The sequence below is a fragment of the Megalops cyprinoides genome, chromosome 15, assembly GCF_013368585.1.
Source record: "Megalops cyprinoides isolate fMegCyp1 chromosome 15, fMegCyp1.pri, whole genome shotgun sequence".
NCBI lineage: Eukaryota > Metazoa > Chordata > Actinopteri > Elopiformes > Megalopidae > Megalops > Megalops cyprinoides.
In genome coordinates, this window is record NC_050597.1 from 29,403,672 (window position 1) to 29,417,648 (window position 13,977).

General features: G+C 51.1%; 1 protein-coding gene across 2 annotated transcripts in view; it reads right to left on the bottom strand.

The window, feature by feature from the left end:
- The window catches only part of slit1a (slit homolog 1a (Drosophila)), a 115,025-nt gene that overhangs the window by 13,211 nt on the left and 87,837 nt on the right, over positions 1 to 13,977 (bottom strand). For both annotated transcript variants that reach the window (XM_036546316.1, XM_036546315.1), the window contains exons 16-25: positions 11,102 to 11,246; positions 10,244 to 10,318; positions 10,011 to 10,154; positions 9,428 to 9,571; positions 6,838 to 7,004; positions 5,760 to 5,892; positions 3,892 to 3,960; positions 3,725 to 3,796; positions 3,332 to 3,403; positions 66 to 137 (exon numbers count right to left, since the gene is read on the bottom strand). In XM_036546316.1, the coding sequence (XP_036402209.1) occupies positions 66 to 137; positions 3,332 to 3,403; positions 3,725 to 3,796; positions 3,892 to 3,960; positions 5,760 to 5,892; positions 6,838 to 7,004; positions 9,428 to 9,571; positions 10,011 to 10,154; positions 10,244 to 10,318; positions 11,102 to 11,246 (1,093 nt within the window). The remainder of the gene's footprint in view (positions 1 to 65; positions 138 to 3,331; positions 3,404 to 3,724; positions 3,797 to 3,891; positions 3,961 to 5,759; positions 5,893 to 6,837; positions 7,005 to 9,427; positions 9,572 to 10,010; positions 10,155 to 10,243; positions 10,319 to 11,101; positions 11,247 to 13,977) is intronic.

A 13,977-nucleotide genomic window follows, 5' to 3' on the forward strand; every position in this document is an offset into this window, starting at 1 on the left:
GAACGCGTGTGAACTCAGGAGCAGCAGCGCAGCGTACTGAACGCGTGTGCAGGTACAGTACTTACAGGTGTGACAGAGAGGACACGTCACTGAAGATCCCGTCGGGCAGCTCCGAGATGTCGTTTCCATGGAGAGACCTAAGGGCGAACAGAGAGGACAGTTTAGCTGACTGCTGGAAAGGACGCACACCGCACAGGGGCTTTCAGTGAGGAAACCACTCTCTGGAGAGGAGCAGATGGTTCAGAGGGAAACGGTCGAGTCCAGCCTGCTGAGCGTCCCTCTCATGTTGGAGTGCGAGGGTTTGCACAGGGGCAATGGGGCCGTTCAGCTGTTTGGGCGGTCCTGCACCCCTCTGCAGCTATAAAGGAGCAAGACTACACAGAATGCATGGCGGGATACCTGTTTTGTGCGCTCTCTCCCTGGCTGGACTTAGATGTGAGGGGCGGGGAATCGGGGAATGGAGGAGGTGGGGTTATCACGAGGGCGGGGAATTTGGGAGGGCGCTTATCACGGGAGGCAGGAACTCGTGGAGGAGGGCTCTGGTGGGAGGTGAGGAATCTGGGAGGAGGGCTGTGGCGGGACGGTGGGGAAATCGGTCTCTCGCTGTTCCGTGCTGGACTCTTGCACTGGGGCCTTTAGGGAGGGCCCTAATGAGCCGCAGAAACAGGCGTTCACCACAGTTTATCTGGCACTGGGGGGAGCAGCCCGAACTCACTGTGCTCAGCTGCAAAAGCGTGACTCCGCCCCCCAGGCCACGCCCCATGCTCGCCGGCGCTGAGGCATGTCAGCCAGTGGCTGTTTGGATGTCCGTGCAGGCGCTCCTGCTTTGCTCGTTAGCGGTTTTGAGCCACTCAGGCTGTTTCCTCTTTACACCTGTCGCCAGTGACTGGCTGGAAGGTTCTGCCGCCTGTTTTAGCTCGGCGGGCTTGGCAGAGTTCTTAGCGGTGTCAGGTTGCTGATCTGGGGTCAGCGGGAAATGCGTATGTGTGCGTCAGGAGGGGTTAGGACTGAGGCTCTAATGAGGGCTGGGGGGGGGGGGGGTTGTTGTGGGGGGCTCCAGTGTCCCTGCCACCTTGGCTTCCTGGGCGTTGCTTGGCAGGGCGATCGGGTGACGGGGGGGTGAGGGGCTCGGCTGTAAAACAACACAGACGTCTCAATCTGTCAGGCCGCTACGGCACTGTGAAGGACTGCTGACTGACCGCTGCCCCCCCACACCCCCACCACCCTCCCCTCGCTTCTCAAAAACCAGCACTGTAGAGCCGATAGAGCGGGCAGAGGGCCAGAGAGTGTGCCCCGTGGCTTTTGGGAGCACTCAGAGAGAGGCATACAGGGAGTCTTGGGGGGGGGGGGTGAAAGTCAATCCTCTCGCAGACAGGACCTTAACAGCCCCCCCTCTCACTCAACCAAGGCTCCCCACCCCCCGCCACAGACCCTGCACAAAACAGTCTCCACACGCTCGCAAACGCTGAGCCCCCATATCAGACGGGCCAATTAGCAGCTTATTAATACCTAAGTGAAACCACATCCATTGGAGACGGAGGCCTCGGGTCTGTTTGAAGGAGCTCCGCTTAATGATTTCTCTCTCTGCCCCCCCACAAAAAGCCAGCCAAGAGGTGACGCTTCATTAGGGATTTTGCACCTCAGTGTGGTTTTTGTGAAGGGAAGCTTAAATCTTCCTCTGTTTCAAACCTGCAACTTTGAACTTAGACCCTTTGAGTCTTAAAGCTAACCCATTAAATGGGCTTTTTGTCGAGTTGTCGCGCGTCGGTCCCTTTTTCTCTCTACCAAAAAAATGTGGCACCAATTGACATTTTATGGAATGGCTTTGATGGATAAGGCCAGCAGTAAAGAGATCAAAGTTTTTTCGCTCCTGCTTCTGTTAGTGTTGGGCGGCAGCGGAGACAATAGGGTGGTCCAGACAGGGGGGCGTGGCCGGGGAGGGGGCCCGTGTTTTAAGACGGCAGGGGTACGCTGCGACTGAGCCGGACCTGGCGCGGTACAAGCACGTCTCTGAGGAGTGGGCCGAGATGAAGCGTGCTCTGGTGTCGGGTTCATTAAGATCAAAGTCACGGGAGACCAGGAAAAGAGAGAGAGGGAAAGGGAAAAAACAGTATTCCTAATGATCGCCAAAGTCCATGAAAGTGGCACTATAGTTTGCCAAATGAGAGACAAAGGCTTTGCAAAAACGCTGGGCCCGCACCCCTGTCTCCTGCGCCATCCTCCCCTCTCACATCCAGTGGCAGGGACAGATGGCTTTCCACTTGCCCTTCCCCACCCCGAAGACAAAGGAGGAGCCTCCAAAAGCAGGGCTTGGAAGCGCCGCATCCTTTCCCTCCCCATAATAACACATAACGCATCAGCGACGTGCGAGTGGACTAGCACGAGCGCTGCTTTACCGATTTGGACGCAGAACGGAGCTGTGCGTTTTACAGGTTTGGGAAGGAGGAGGGGGCTTTGATCCCGCGCTGCGTTCGGAGATTCTGGCCCTCGAGCGCTGTCATCGATGTTTGATGGCACCTTGGGTGGCTCGGCAGGGAAGCCAGCTTCTGCATTTATAAATCAGCCTTGCAAGAAATGACTTCCTTTTGGTGGGCTGGCTACTTCTAGCTGAACCTTCCCTGGGGCTCTTTTTCTAATACTCTCTGACATCTCTCAGCAAGCTAAAAACTAATTCCAAACCCAAAAAATTTCATGTGAAATTATAACCGTGAGGTAAACTTTTCATTTTTTCTCTTAACGACACGGCCCTACGTGCCCTTCAGCGCCTGTCCACATCCTCGAGAGCCGCTCTGCGATTCTCGGCATCTGCTCGGCTCTCTGGAACAATCTGGCGCTTTGCCACGGCGCTGAGACCTCACAACAGGAGCAGGGTAACGAGAACCGACATCGGCCCTTTCGCAGCCCTGAGTGCAGCGTACAGTGAGGCTTCTGGGTAAAAAAAAAACACACGCGCACACACACACAGGCTACTGTAACTGCAATTAGATGGAGGGCTTCATTACAAGCATGCATTTTGAGGCGTGTGTGTGTGTTGACTCCCGAAATGCAGTGGGGAAACAAACACCCTGAATCCATTGCTGTTCCACAGCTATTGCTGTTGTTAAGCCACTGTGGCCGGGACAATAAAAGTAGTATGAAAATAAGGACTCTTTTCTGTCTTGAAAAGGGAATTGACCCTGACCGCCTTTGACCGCCGAGTTTGGACTGGTAAGGGGAGATTTCAGTGGGAATGGGAGTGGGGGGGGGGGGGCAGGAGGGGGCAGTAAAGGGCAATTTTGGTGGGAGTTGGAGTGGGTGGGGGGGAAAGTTGGAGATGAAGGCGGGATCTTACAGCAGCCTCAGTGATCGCAGTCCTCCGAAGGCCTGGCTGGGGATGCAGCGGAGTGCGTTGTAGCTCAGGATTCTGCGTACACAACACACAGTCAGAACTGACCTCATCACCACCACATCACTGTAAGCTGCTTCTGGGAGACAGTGAAACCAAGGAAAAGTGCTGGGCTGGAATCATCCTTCTAAAGGGCATTTATTTGGTGTCTCCTTGAGTTAAGCACTTTCCCAGGGTTTTGTGTTCAAATATACACACACACACACACACACACACACACACACACACACACACACACACACACACACCAAACTAACATGTTAAATAATCAGGATAAACTGCAGATAATTTATCAGAGAATGGTATAGCGTCATTTGAGAGAAATATAACAAAACGTACAAGGTAGTGAGCTGGCTCATGTTGGTGAAGGAAGAGTTGGTCAGGGAGTTGATTTTGTTGTTGCTCAGGTCTCTGAAACGACACGGACGGAATTCAAATCAGGAGCTGGGCGTGAGACACTGCGGCTGGCGCAAGAAGCACAGCTGAGCTCGGCGTCGGACACTCACACGAGCTGAAGGTACTTGAAGGAGGCCAGCTCTTTCGGAACCACGGTGAACTGGTTTCCGTCCAAGTAACTGTGGAGATAAAGGTCTGAGGTTAAAATAACTTCAGCACAAAAACACAACGGGCAGGGTGTGGGATCCACCCCCTCTTCTGGAGGGCGGAGGGCAGAGCAGGCCTCCGGGAGGGGTGCGAGATGCCAGGCACTGGTGGGTCTGGCTTAAAAATGGACATCGCACCTCACAGCGCGGCTGAGAGAGGTCAGGGGGTCGGGCCTGTGATTTGGCAGGGTGACCTTGACAACCCCCAGTGAAATAGCTGTGGCGACCCTTCCACAGCGAGGGGGAGGGGGTATGTGAGGGGAATGTGTCATCAGGCTGTCTGGTTAGGGGCTCCTCCGGCTCCTCTGTCACGGCAGGGGGTCACCCTGTCTCACCGTGCCTGCCCTTCCAGAGGCACAGCCACGGAGGCGCCCTGCTAGGGGTTAGATAAATGCTGTTGACCCCACCCCCCCCCCCCCCCCCCCCCCAGTGTCCCACTCTGGCAGCAGGTCTCAGTCCCACGCTGCTACGCTCCAATCAGGGAAGGTCGTGCTTGGGCCCGCAGCCCGGGGGCACGGGGGGCAGAGTAATGACGGTGTTCCAGGAGCAGCAGCTCCGGATGTGCAGATGAAAGTGTGGAGGGGAGAGGCACACCTGGTCACAGGTCTGAGATCAGCAGGAGCACCTGCTGGCGGAATGACCCAGCTGGCTGCTGCAGGGCATGTCAGGGATGGGGGGGATGGGGGAAGGGGGCTGAGCGACATGTGTTTGTGTGGGTATCTGTGTACGGTGCATGCCTGCATGTATGTGTGTGTACGTGTGCGCGTGTGTGTGTGTGGCTGTGCATGTTCGCACGTGTGTCTGTGTGTGCGCTGGCAGACACACAAGTGGAGGAAAGTTCTCGGCTGTTGCAAGCCCTCCCACACAAACCCACTCATTAAAAAGCAGTTCTGTTCCAGAGTGCTCATTGTATCTAGACAGTCCCCTTGGCCCCTTGGCCTGGGAACCAGTGTGACATCACCTCCAGAAGCTGCTGCCCTGGGGGGAACAGCACTGTGAGGAATGTGGATGAGGGGGTACTGCTGTAACCCAGCCAGGCCTTCAGCACTTCAGAGTATCAACACACACCTACAGGAGCGAGCAATGGCCCCTCTGAAGGCTCTTATTGACTGAAACAGAGGAGGAGGGGACCATGCAATGGGCCCATGAAAACTAAGAAAGACAGTTTTTTAATGGAGTTGATGAAAGCCAAAAGATCATATCTGAGGTTTTCTGTGAGATACTGTTCATATATGTTTTGAAATTATGATGTTATACACTGTAATGTTAAATCACTGCCTGTTTCCAATAATATAAAATTTTGTACGCCACACCTTGCAAAAAGGCTATTGTGTAACAATATGCAATGTAATCTTGATAAACCAATACTCAGCTAAAATGTATTCACAAGAGAAACTCCTTAACCCTTTTGCACGTGACTTATTTTATGCTATGTAGCGCACATGTTGCGTTACATGGTTCGTTATGTTTCCATAAGTCAATAAGCTTCTCATAGACTGCCACATTTGGTATACTTTGTAATGTTAAATCACTGTTTCCTCAAAGCTAACATTAGCTAGAATTTTTCCAATCTAGTGTTCTAATCACACCGGTTTGACAGTTCGTGCGACAGGGTCAAGTAGGGATTCCCCCTAACCGACCCCCCCCCCCCCCCAACATGCCCTTGCCAGCCTTGCCATGTCACGCCTCTCCTGCCCCCCCTTCCCCTCCTCAGTCACCCAGTTTTTTCCATTTTTCCCTCCCTTGTTACCCCTCCCCCCGCCCTCACTCACAGCTCTGTGACGTTTCGGGGGATGCCCTTGGGCAGGCTGTGCAGATGCTTGTTGCTACAGCGCACCACGGTCTCCAGGCAGGTACACTCGCTGGGACACTGTGGGCGAGGGACACAGCTGTTGTCCTCCTGGCCTGTACCACCGGGGGGGGGGGGGGGGGGGGGGTTAGAAAAGTACAAGGTACGGAGGGGCGGGGGGGTGTAATAGAGGGAGAGAGAGAGAGAAGGTAAGGGGGGGGATAGAGGGAGAGAGAGCGAAATATGGAGAGAGCGAAAGAGGGAAGGAGGCAGAGAGAGGGAGAGAGGGAGGGGGAGAGAGAGAGAGAAGAAAGGAGAGAAAAGGCCTTGTCAGACACTTGTCTAATGCAATATTGATTACAAAGCAATGAATAAGTCACAAAGCAAAGACAGATTTTATTTACTCTGAAGTAAGAACACACTGTGTAATGCAACAAGGACAATCCATGCTGTGGGTCAATTCCTATTGATTCAGAATGGCAGATGAACTTATCCAAAGCCATCAGCACGAAATCTGAACGTAAAATGGAATATTCAAAATGACCACTTAGAGGGTAAAGTGTAAGTGCAGATTAACGGTTATGCCAATATCTGATCAGGGCTTGAGAAGAATCTCTGGAAAAAAGCCAGTGCTGATCTTAAAATGAAGTCCAGGGAAGGCATTCAGGTGAACCCCAGTGCACTCAGTGATAATCAACGTCAATGACTGGTACAACCAAAGATTTTAGAATCGACAGCTATGCTCTTGGTATTATAAATAGCAGAAGGTATTGGGGTTCCCTGAGCATTAAGCGAATGTGTATGTCTGTGTTCGTGTGTGCATGTAAATGTGTGTCTGGGTATGCTTGTGTGTCTGCGTGTCTGTGTATATGTGTGTGTGTGTGTGTGTGTGTGTGTGTGTGCATGTCTGTGCATGCATATATGGGTGTGTGAGTGTCTGCGCGTGTGTGTGTGTGTGGGGAGGGGGGGTATGTATGGGGGTGCGTGTGGGGGGGTATGTGTGTGCGTGCATGCATGTGCGAATGTGAATGTGAGCATCTGTTTGTGTGCGTCATTCTTACCCTCCTCACAGCGGAAGTCGGGGAGTGCCACGTCCTGCAGTGGGATCTCCTTGAGGAAGGCGGGGCGCTGGCAGCGGGGGTTCCCCGTCACGATCTTGCGGCTCCGCAGCCAGTCACCCAGCCAGGCCAGCCGGCAGTCGCAGCTGAAGGAGTTGGCCAGCAGGTTCCTGGGGTGGGGGAGAGGGCGGGGGCGAGAGAGGGGCTGAATGGGGCATTGTACCACTCAGACTTTACAGGCCCACCAGAGACCAGAGCCCGTGCTCCCACAGACGCTGAGAGCGGTCCTCCCAGCCGACTGAAACCGTGGAAAGGAAAAAAATCTGACTTAAAAGTTGCACTCAGAAGCGCATTTATAATGGCACTAGGAGTACAGTAACTCTCAGCGAAGTCTGGAGAGCAAGTCTTAGACTTTAACACCAAGTGTTCGAGAGGAAAGTCACTTCAGATTCATGAATGTACATTGAAAGCTTTATTCTAAATATGGGTGTGTGAGGAGGTAGAATTCTTTTTTCCAACGTAAGTTCCACTGGTAGGTTTCTCAGGCTTTCATTTCCAACACATATGCAAATGGTCTGGCAATCAGGCATTCTAGGGGAAGATCTCTGTACAAAACGTATGACTTCAGGTCTCCTATAGCGTCTAACTATAAATTCCATTTCTGTGTACAAACTTTACATGATCTCTAGAGACCTACCTCTTGGTTTCTACAGCCAAAGAACCATGTTACCAATAATTTTGTCAGATAACTGAATAGTTGAAACAACACAAACTGAACATTTGAGAAATCAATCTACACATGACTGATTTCTACATGAGATTACATTATCCAATTTTTAGCAATAATATTGAGTGCAGTACATTTGAATTATATGTGTTAATTGATCCAATGGACATATGTAGTGAGGATATGACAGGAGTGACATATTTTAATAACCCTCTAACCATTGGAACCAATTGAAGGATTCAGGAGGAAAATTTTCTGACAATAACTGCGCAATTAGCCAAACCTTGACAAACCAGTCCTGTCCGTGACCATAAAAAACCCACCTACCACTTCCTATCCCTCCTCCACCCCATCTCCCCCTTTCTTTTCTCTGTTCGTGATGGGGGATCAACAATCTCAGCCTATGGCCAAGTACCAACGCTCTGTCCAGCTCAAAGCCAAACAGAAGTACCACTATATCCATATGAAAAGCAAGCTTTACACTTTGATTGTGAGGAAATTCATATCTCCTGAATTGACAACAGCAGTCTTTGCTCTCACAGAACATCCATGTTTAAAACGCAGCCCATAAAGAGCAGTGACTGCATCTCCACTTCCGTCTCCTAATTTGGCTACTCTGTAACAGTCCCTCCGGAGGGGAAGCGTCTTTGATCACTCCAATGAAAGCTCCCATGCAAAGGTGAGATAATTCATCCCATAATGACTGCTGTCGCCTTGATGGATACCAGCGCTGCGCAAAGGAAAACTTAATTGAAAGCTGGAACACGGCTCGCTCCCGGCGGAGGAGAGGACAGAATGTGGAAGAGGAAGTCAAGCTAGAAAAAAGAAAGAGAGGTTTTGCAGCGCATACTGATGCTGTCTCCACTCACAGTCATTGAACCAATCAGGAGTGAGAGAGCCAAAAGGCTGTCTGTGCTGCTTACAGACTGAGGCAGTCCTGGGAAATCATTACATTACATTCTTGTCATTATTGTCATTTAGCAGACGCTCTTATCCAGAGCAACTTGCATCTACTGAGGCAATTGTGAGTTAATTACCTTGAACAGGAGTACAGCAATGTCCCAGCTGGGAATCAAATCAGCAAACCTGTCGGTTATGAGCAACTCTAATATCATACAGGATAAGATGCACAGGACTTGTCTGATTGATTAAATGTATGTATGAAGTCCACTGTTGTATCTTTTTGCCCTGTCCAGCTTTAAATTCAGTAGTGAGTTTGACTGAGGTCATGAAGACCCTTACCAAATCTGTTCAGAGCATGCTTGTTCTTATCAGTGGCTTTGCCTCTTCTCAATAGATCACTGCTGTTCCTCTCCTTCAGATCAAGTTAACTACACACTCCACTCAACACTCCACACTGCACGTTACATTGTTACGAGTCCTCCTTTTTTGTTTTACGAGTACACTTAAGCCCTAAAAGGTGTTTATGACTCACTTTAAGGCAGACTCTTAAATTTAAGACGAACGAGCCGTTATTTGTAAAATTTCAGCACTCAATCGTTTCTTTCAACATAAATCATTTTTATGCATGCAGGCCCAGCTTATTAAGAGCAAAAGAATAGGAACATGTGAGTGAGTGAGGGATTTAGTGAGTGCAGGAGTGAGGGGAAGAGCAAGTGAGTGAGTGAGCGAGCAAGTTACAGAGTGAGTGGAGAAATGAGTGAATCATTGAGTGAGGGATTTAGTGAGTTGAAGGGTGAGTGAGTGAGTGTGTGAGTGGGTGAGTCAGTGGCTTAGAGAAACTGTAGGTAAGTGAGTGGGACCACATGAGTGAGTGAGTGATAACCAGTGATTGTAAAAGAGTAAATGAGTCTTTGAGTACGGGAGGAAGGGAGAGATGGACAGAAGGGGGGAGTGGGGTCTTACAGAGTGGAGAGGGCCTGCAGGGTGTCGAAGGCTCCAGGTGTAATGGTAGTCAGCTGGTTGTCATAAAGTGACAGGAGACGCACGTTGTGGAGACCCGTGAAGCTGCTGTTGTGGATGCAGCTGATCCGGTTGTTCCGTAGCATTCTAGATGAGAAATAAAGAGGGAAAGAGAGGCAAAGAGAGAGAGCCAGAGGGTGAGGGACAGGGAGAGAATGAGAGAGAGGGATAGACAGAGATAGAGAGAGAGAGGGAGAGAGTCCTTTAGGAGAGATACCTTTATTGACCTTTTACTGAGACATAGGAGTCAGGTCTTTTATTAACACATAACAGTTACCCACAAACAGCAGTGCATGAAATCTTTAAAATGTATACAAATACATAAAAGGACCACATTTGCTCCTCCCTACCCCTCCAAAGAAAAAAAAAAAAGAGATTGAGAGAGGGAGAGAGAGAATATGCATGTGCTACATGCGCGCGTGTGTGTGTGTTTGCGTATGTGTTTTTGGTGTCTCTATGTGTGTGTGTGGTGTGTGTGTCTGTGTGTGGTGTGTGTGTGTGTGTGTGTGTGTTGGGGGGTACTCACAGCATCCGGAGCCCCTCCAGGCCGCGGAACATGCCACTGCGGACGGAGTCCAGCTGGTTGGCGGTCAGGTGCAGCTCGGTGACAGAGGCCGCGCCCTCGAACGCGCCGTCCTCGATCTCCGAGATCTTGTTGTTGCTGAGGTTTCTGCGGGGAGACGGAGGGGAGAGGCCTTTCAGCGGCCGGCTCTTGCGGCACAGCACCGCACGCTCGCACATCTGCCAAGCAGCACTCACATTTTCTTCAGCTGGGAGAGCGTCTTGAAGGCACCGGTGGCCTCCAGCGTTGAGATCTCGTTGTTATTGAGGCGCCTGTGGGAGAGAGGGGGAGAAAAAAAAACAGCCCTCAACAAAGACTCAAAACCAACAGACCCCCGTTTTTTTCAGCTTGAAAACAAAACTGCACTGTAATTGAACCGCATACTTTGCGGCCGCTAAATCCATGCTGGAGTCAAACAAAGACGTTCCTCCGTTAATTAATAAGGTTCTCTGCTGCCTGAGGAGCTTTGAGGATGCATTAATTCACTCAGTCCCGCTCTTCTCTCGCAATGGGAGCAGATGTAAGCTTATTAGAGACAGCGGTGAGTTAATAAAGGGGATCCAGTTGTTAGGAGTGCATGAAAGAGAGAGACGCTGCCCGGGGAGAGGTAAACACACATCTGGTTGTCGTGTTCACGGATCGAGCATTAACAAACTGAGATGCCTGGAATGTACTTTGCTGTGTCGCGGTTCTACTGGAGCCAGAGGGTGTGTGTGTGTGTATGTGTGTGTGTGGGGGGGGGGGGGGGGAGGGGGCGGCGGCCTTGCAGTGGTATCTCTGTGAGATCGTGTCAGGTGTGTGTTAGTTTGTGGGAACAGCATGCCATAAAAAAGAGTGGGAACATTGTGTTGCGGGAACATCAGTGCAGTGTTGGTTTGTGGGGGCATGTCACGATGTTAGTGTGTTTGATCAGTGTGTGGTCTCAGTTTGTGGGACATGCATGCATTGTACATATTGTCTGTGTAGGCACAGCTGTCTGGTGTCTGGGAGAGGGTATGGGGAGTGTGTGTGTGTGTGTGTTTGTGTGTGTGTGCTGGACTGGTTGGCAGCCTTACAGCTCAGTGGTGGATGTTGGGATATGCTCAGGGATCTTGGTGAGGCGCAGGTTGGAGCAGTCCACCACGTTGGACTCGCAGCGGCACTTGGCTGGGCACACGGGGTCGCTGTTACAGTCGTTGTTGAGGCGGGTGTCCTCTGTGCCTGGGGGGGGGGGGTCACAAAGGTCAAAGGTCACAGAGCACAAGCAAGAAACTGCGGCCTGACTACAGCTGCTGCAGGAGGGACTTTTACGCGACATTTGCTTGGCAGACCCATGTCCAGAGCAACGCTTCACCCATTTATACAGCTGGATATTTAGTGAGGCAATTCAGGTTAAGCTCTTAGTCCAAGCGTTCAACAGCAGTGGCTTATTGAACCAGTAAACTGTGGATTATGAGGCCTACTACCACTAACCACTACACCATGCTCCTTCCCCTCCAAGTCACAAACACGGGCGTGAAGTCAGACCTCTCATTTTTTCCTCAGGCAGGATGGTCTGTCTCATATATTCTCAAGTCCAGCCTTGTATTTCACAGCTGGGTTTGCTTGTAAGAGCACCACAGTTCCCTTGCTGAAAAATCAATGCTGTACATTCAAATTACGGTTTAATACAGTTCCATGGAAAAGGCCAACAAGTGTGTGAAAAGTGAACTAAAATTAAAATGTTTAGTTGGGCACCTCAAGCACACTGCGATTCAGTGGGCTACACAAGGCTTGTGTTCAAACACTGGGTACAACCAAACAAACTGCTTCCCCGGGTTTCATTTTTGCACCGAGCCACCCTGAGTCCTGCCTTTTTGGGCCAGGCTTCCAAGTTTCGGGCAGCGTCCAGGTCACCTTGGGTCAGCTGGCCCCCACTCCTCTGCATAACTCTCAGTGTCCCTCCAGGAGCCCCACTGTGTCCAGAACAAACTGTTGACCGCACGCCGGTCTCTTGGTTTAGCCCGCTCAGCCCACTCGGCCCACAGAGCCCTCAGGCTCTGCTCTCCACTCCCCTCGGGCATTTCAGATGGATGGGGGTGAATGTCGAGAGGGTCTGACAGACTTATTTTTGGGAGGATGACAGACTTGGAGTCCAGTGGTGTGGGGGGGAAGGGGGGGGGGGGGGTGCAGAGAGCTGAAATTCATGTAGAGAGAGACGTGGGTGTAAATCAGACCAGTCGGGCAGAGGATATCAGAGCAGAGGTGACGCGCCCTTCAGGTGGAAACCAATTTGGTTCTATGTGAGGGAGTTTGATAGATGGTAGGGAGACAAGGGGGAGTTTGGGGATGGGGTTCTGGGGTGGCGGCGGGAGTGGGGTGGTAGAGGTCCCTGTCCTCAAAGAATGGGGAGAGACGGAGGGCCGTCTGTTCCTCTCAGTAGTTTCTCCGTCTAAGAATAGCCGCTATGTGCAAAAGTGCTTGAAGGCCGTTATATAATGGGCACTCAATAATTGAGCGCTCGGTATCGGCGCAGAGCCACTTAGAGGAGTTCCGCAGAGTGTGTCTTCTTGTGAGGTGTACCGTAACACACGCACACCCAGCCCCCGCCCGCCCCGGGCTGATGCAGCACAATGATGTCATCCTTCTGAACGCCTGACATCACCTGCTATATTTGTATATAGAACGTGGGACTTGGAAGTGACGTTCCATTGGGAGGGGAGAAAAATGGTGCCGCTGGTCTGATAAATCTATGTGTGGCATGCGGACAGCCAGCCCCGTCCCATTTGCTTGCACATCAGACATTACTTAATCAAAAATGAAACAGCTAGATTAGTGTTGCCGCCCATGAGACCTTCATAATAATGCAGCCTCCCTGTGAATTTTAAACGTCAACAGTGAGGGGATCACCCAGGATCAGTTTTCCTGGTGTCTCTCAGTGAGGCCTAGCATCCCACCGGAGCCTGGGACTCACAGTGCACAGAGCCATGCCAGTGTGATCACAGGAGCAGGGGACACAATGAAGACAAAGTGCCCCTGCGTCTATGAGCATCCACAGTCGCGTGACTGAGGGACTTACTGCTTAAGGCAGGTCTGTGTCAGGAAGGTGCTTATCAGCAGCAGATCTGGAAGTGACTCTGTGAAATGACAGTTCTTGGAACATAAACATGATGAGTAACTGGAGAGGAGATGCAGTGATTAGAAGCTTCCGAATCTGGGCATCAACACACGGACTTCTTGGCTCGGCCTGCCACCCCATGTTCACAGTGGTTTATGTCCAGAAGCAGAGAGCAAGTCACATCGAGCGACAAAAGACACGTTTTGGGCTGAGGGCTTGTGAACAATGCACTCCATCTTTCCTGGCACCATGTGCCAGAGTTTGTGTCAAACAGAGAGAGGGAGAGACAGAGAGGGAGGGAGAGAGAGAGAGAGAGAGAAAGGGAGGGAGAGAGATAGAGAGAGAGAGAGGCAGAGGGAGAGAGATAGAGAGAGAGACAGATAGAAATAGAGATAGTGAGACAGAGAGACAGACAGACAGACAGACAGAAATAGAGATAGAGAGAGAGAGAAAGAAAGCAGCCGTGGGCCTCCACAGACAGATAACGTTTTCAAAGTCTGGGACTCAATGGTGGAAAACGGGTCTCCTTACAGCCAGCCTGTCTGTCGACTGCAGAGAGTGGAGTCCAACTTTTTACCGCCTAAAACATGGCATTCCAGTCTGTTCTCGTTTTTTTTTTTTTCTTTTTTTCTGTTCTCCCTGACAAGGAGGGACTGTTCATAACTCAAGTGGTCCTTTGATCCCGCTGCTGCTTAAAGCTCCATTAATGCCTCCTGCCAGTGCCGGGTCTTCATTATACTCCTCTGGCTGCTCCTCGTAAACTTATTTTCTTGGAAGCACTCTCGTTAAGGGGGCCGGAAACGGCCCCTGATACCGATCTGAGGTCCTTGGGCGCGCTTTATTTTCCTTTACTGA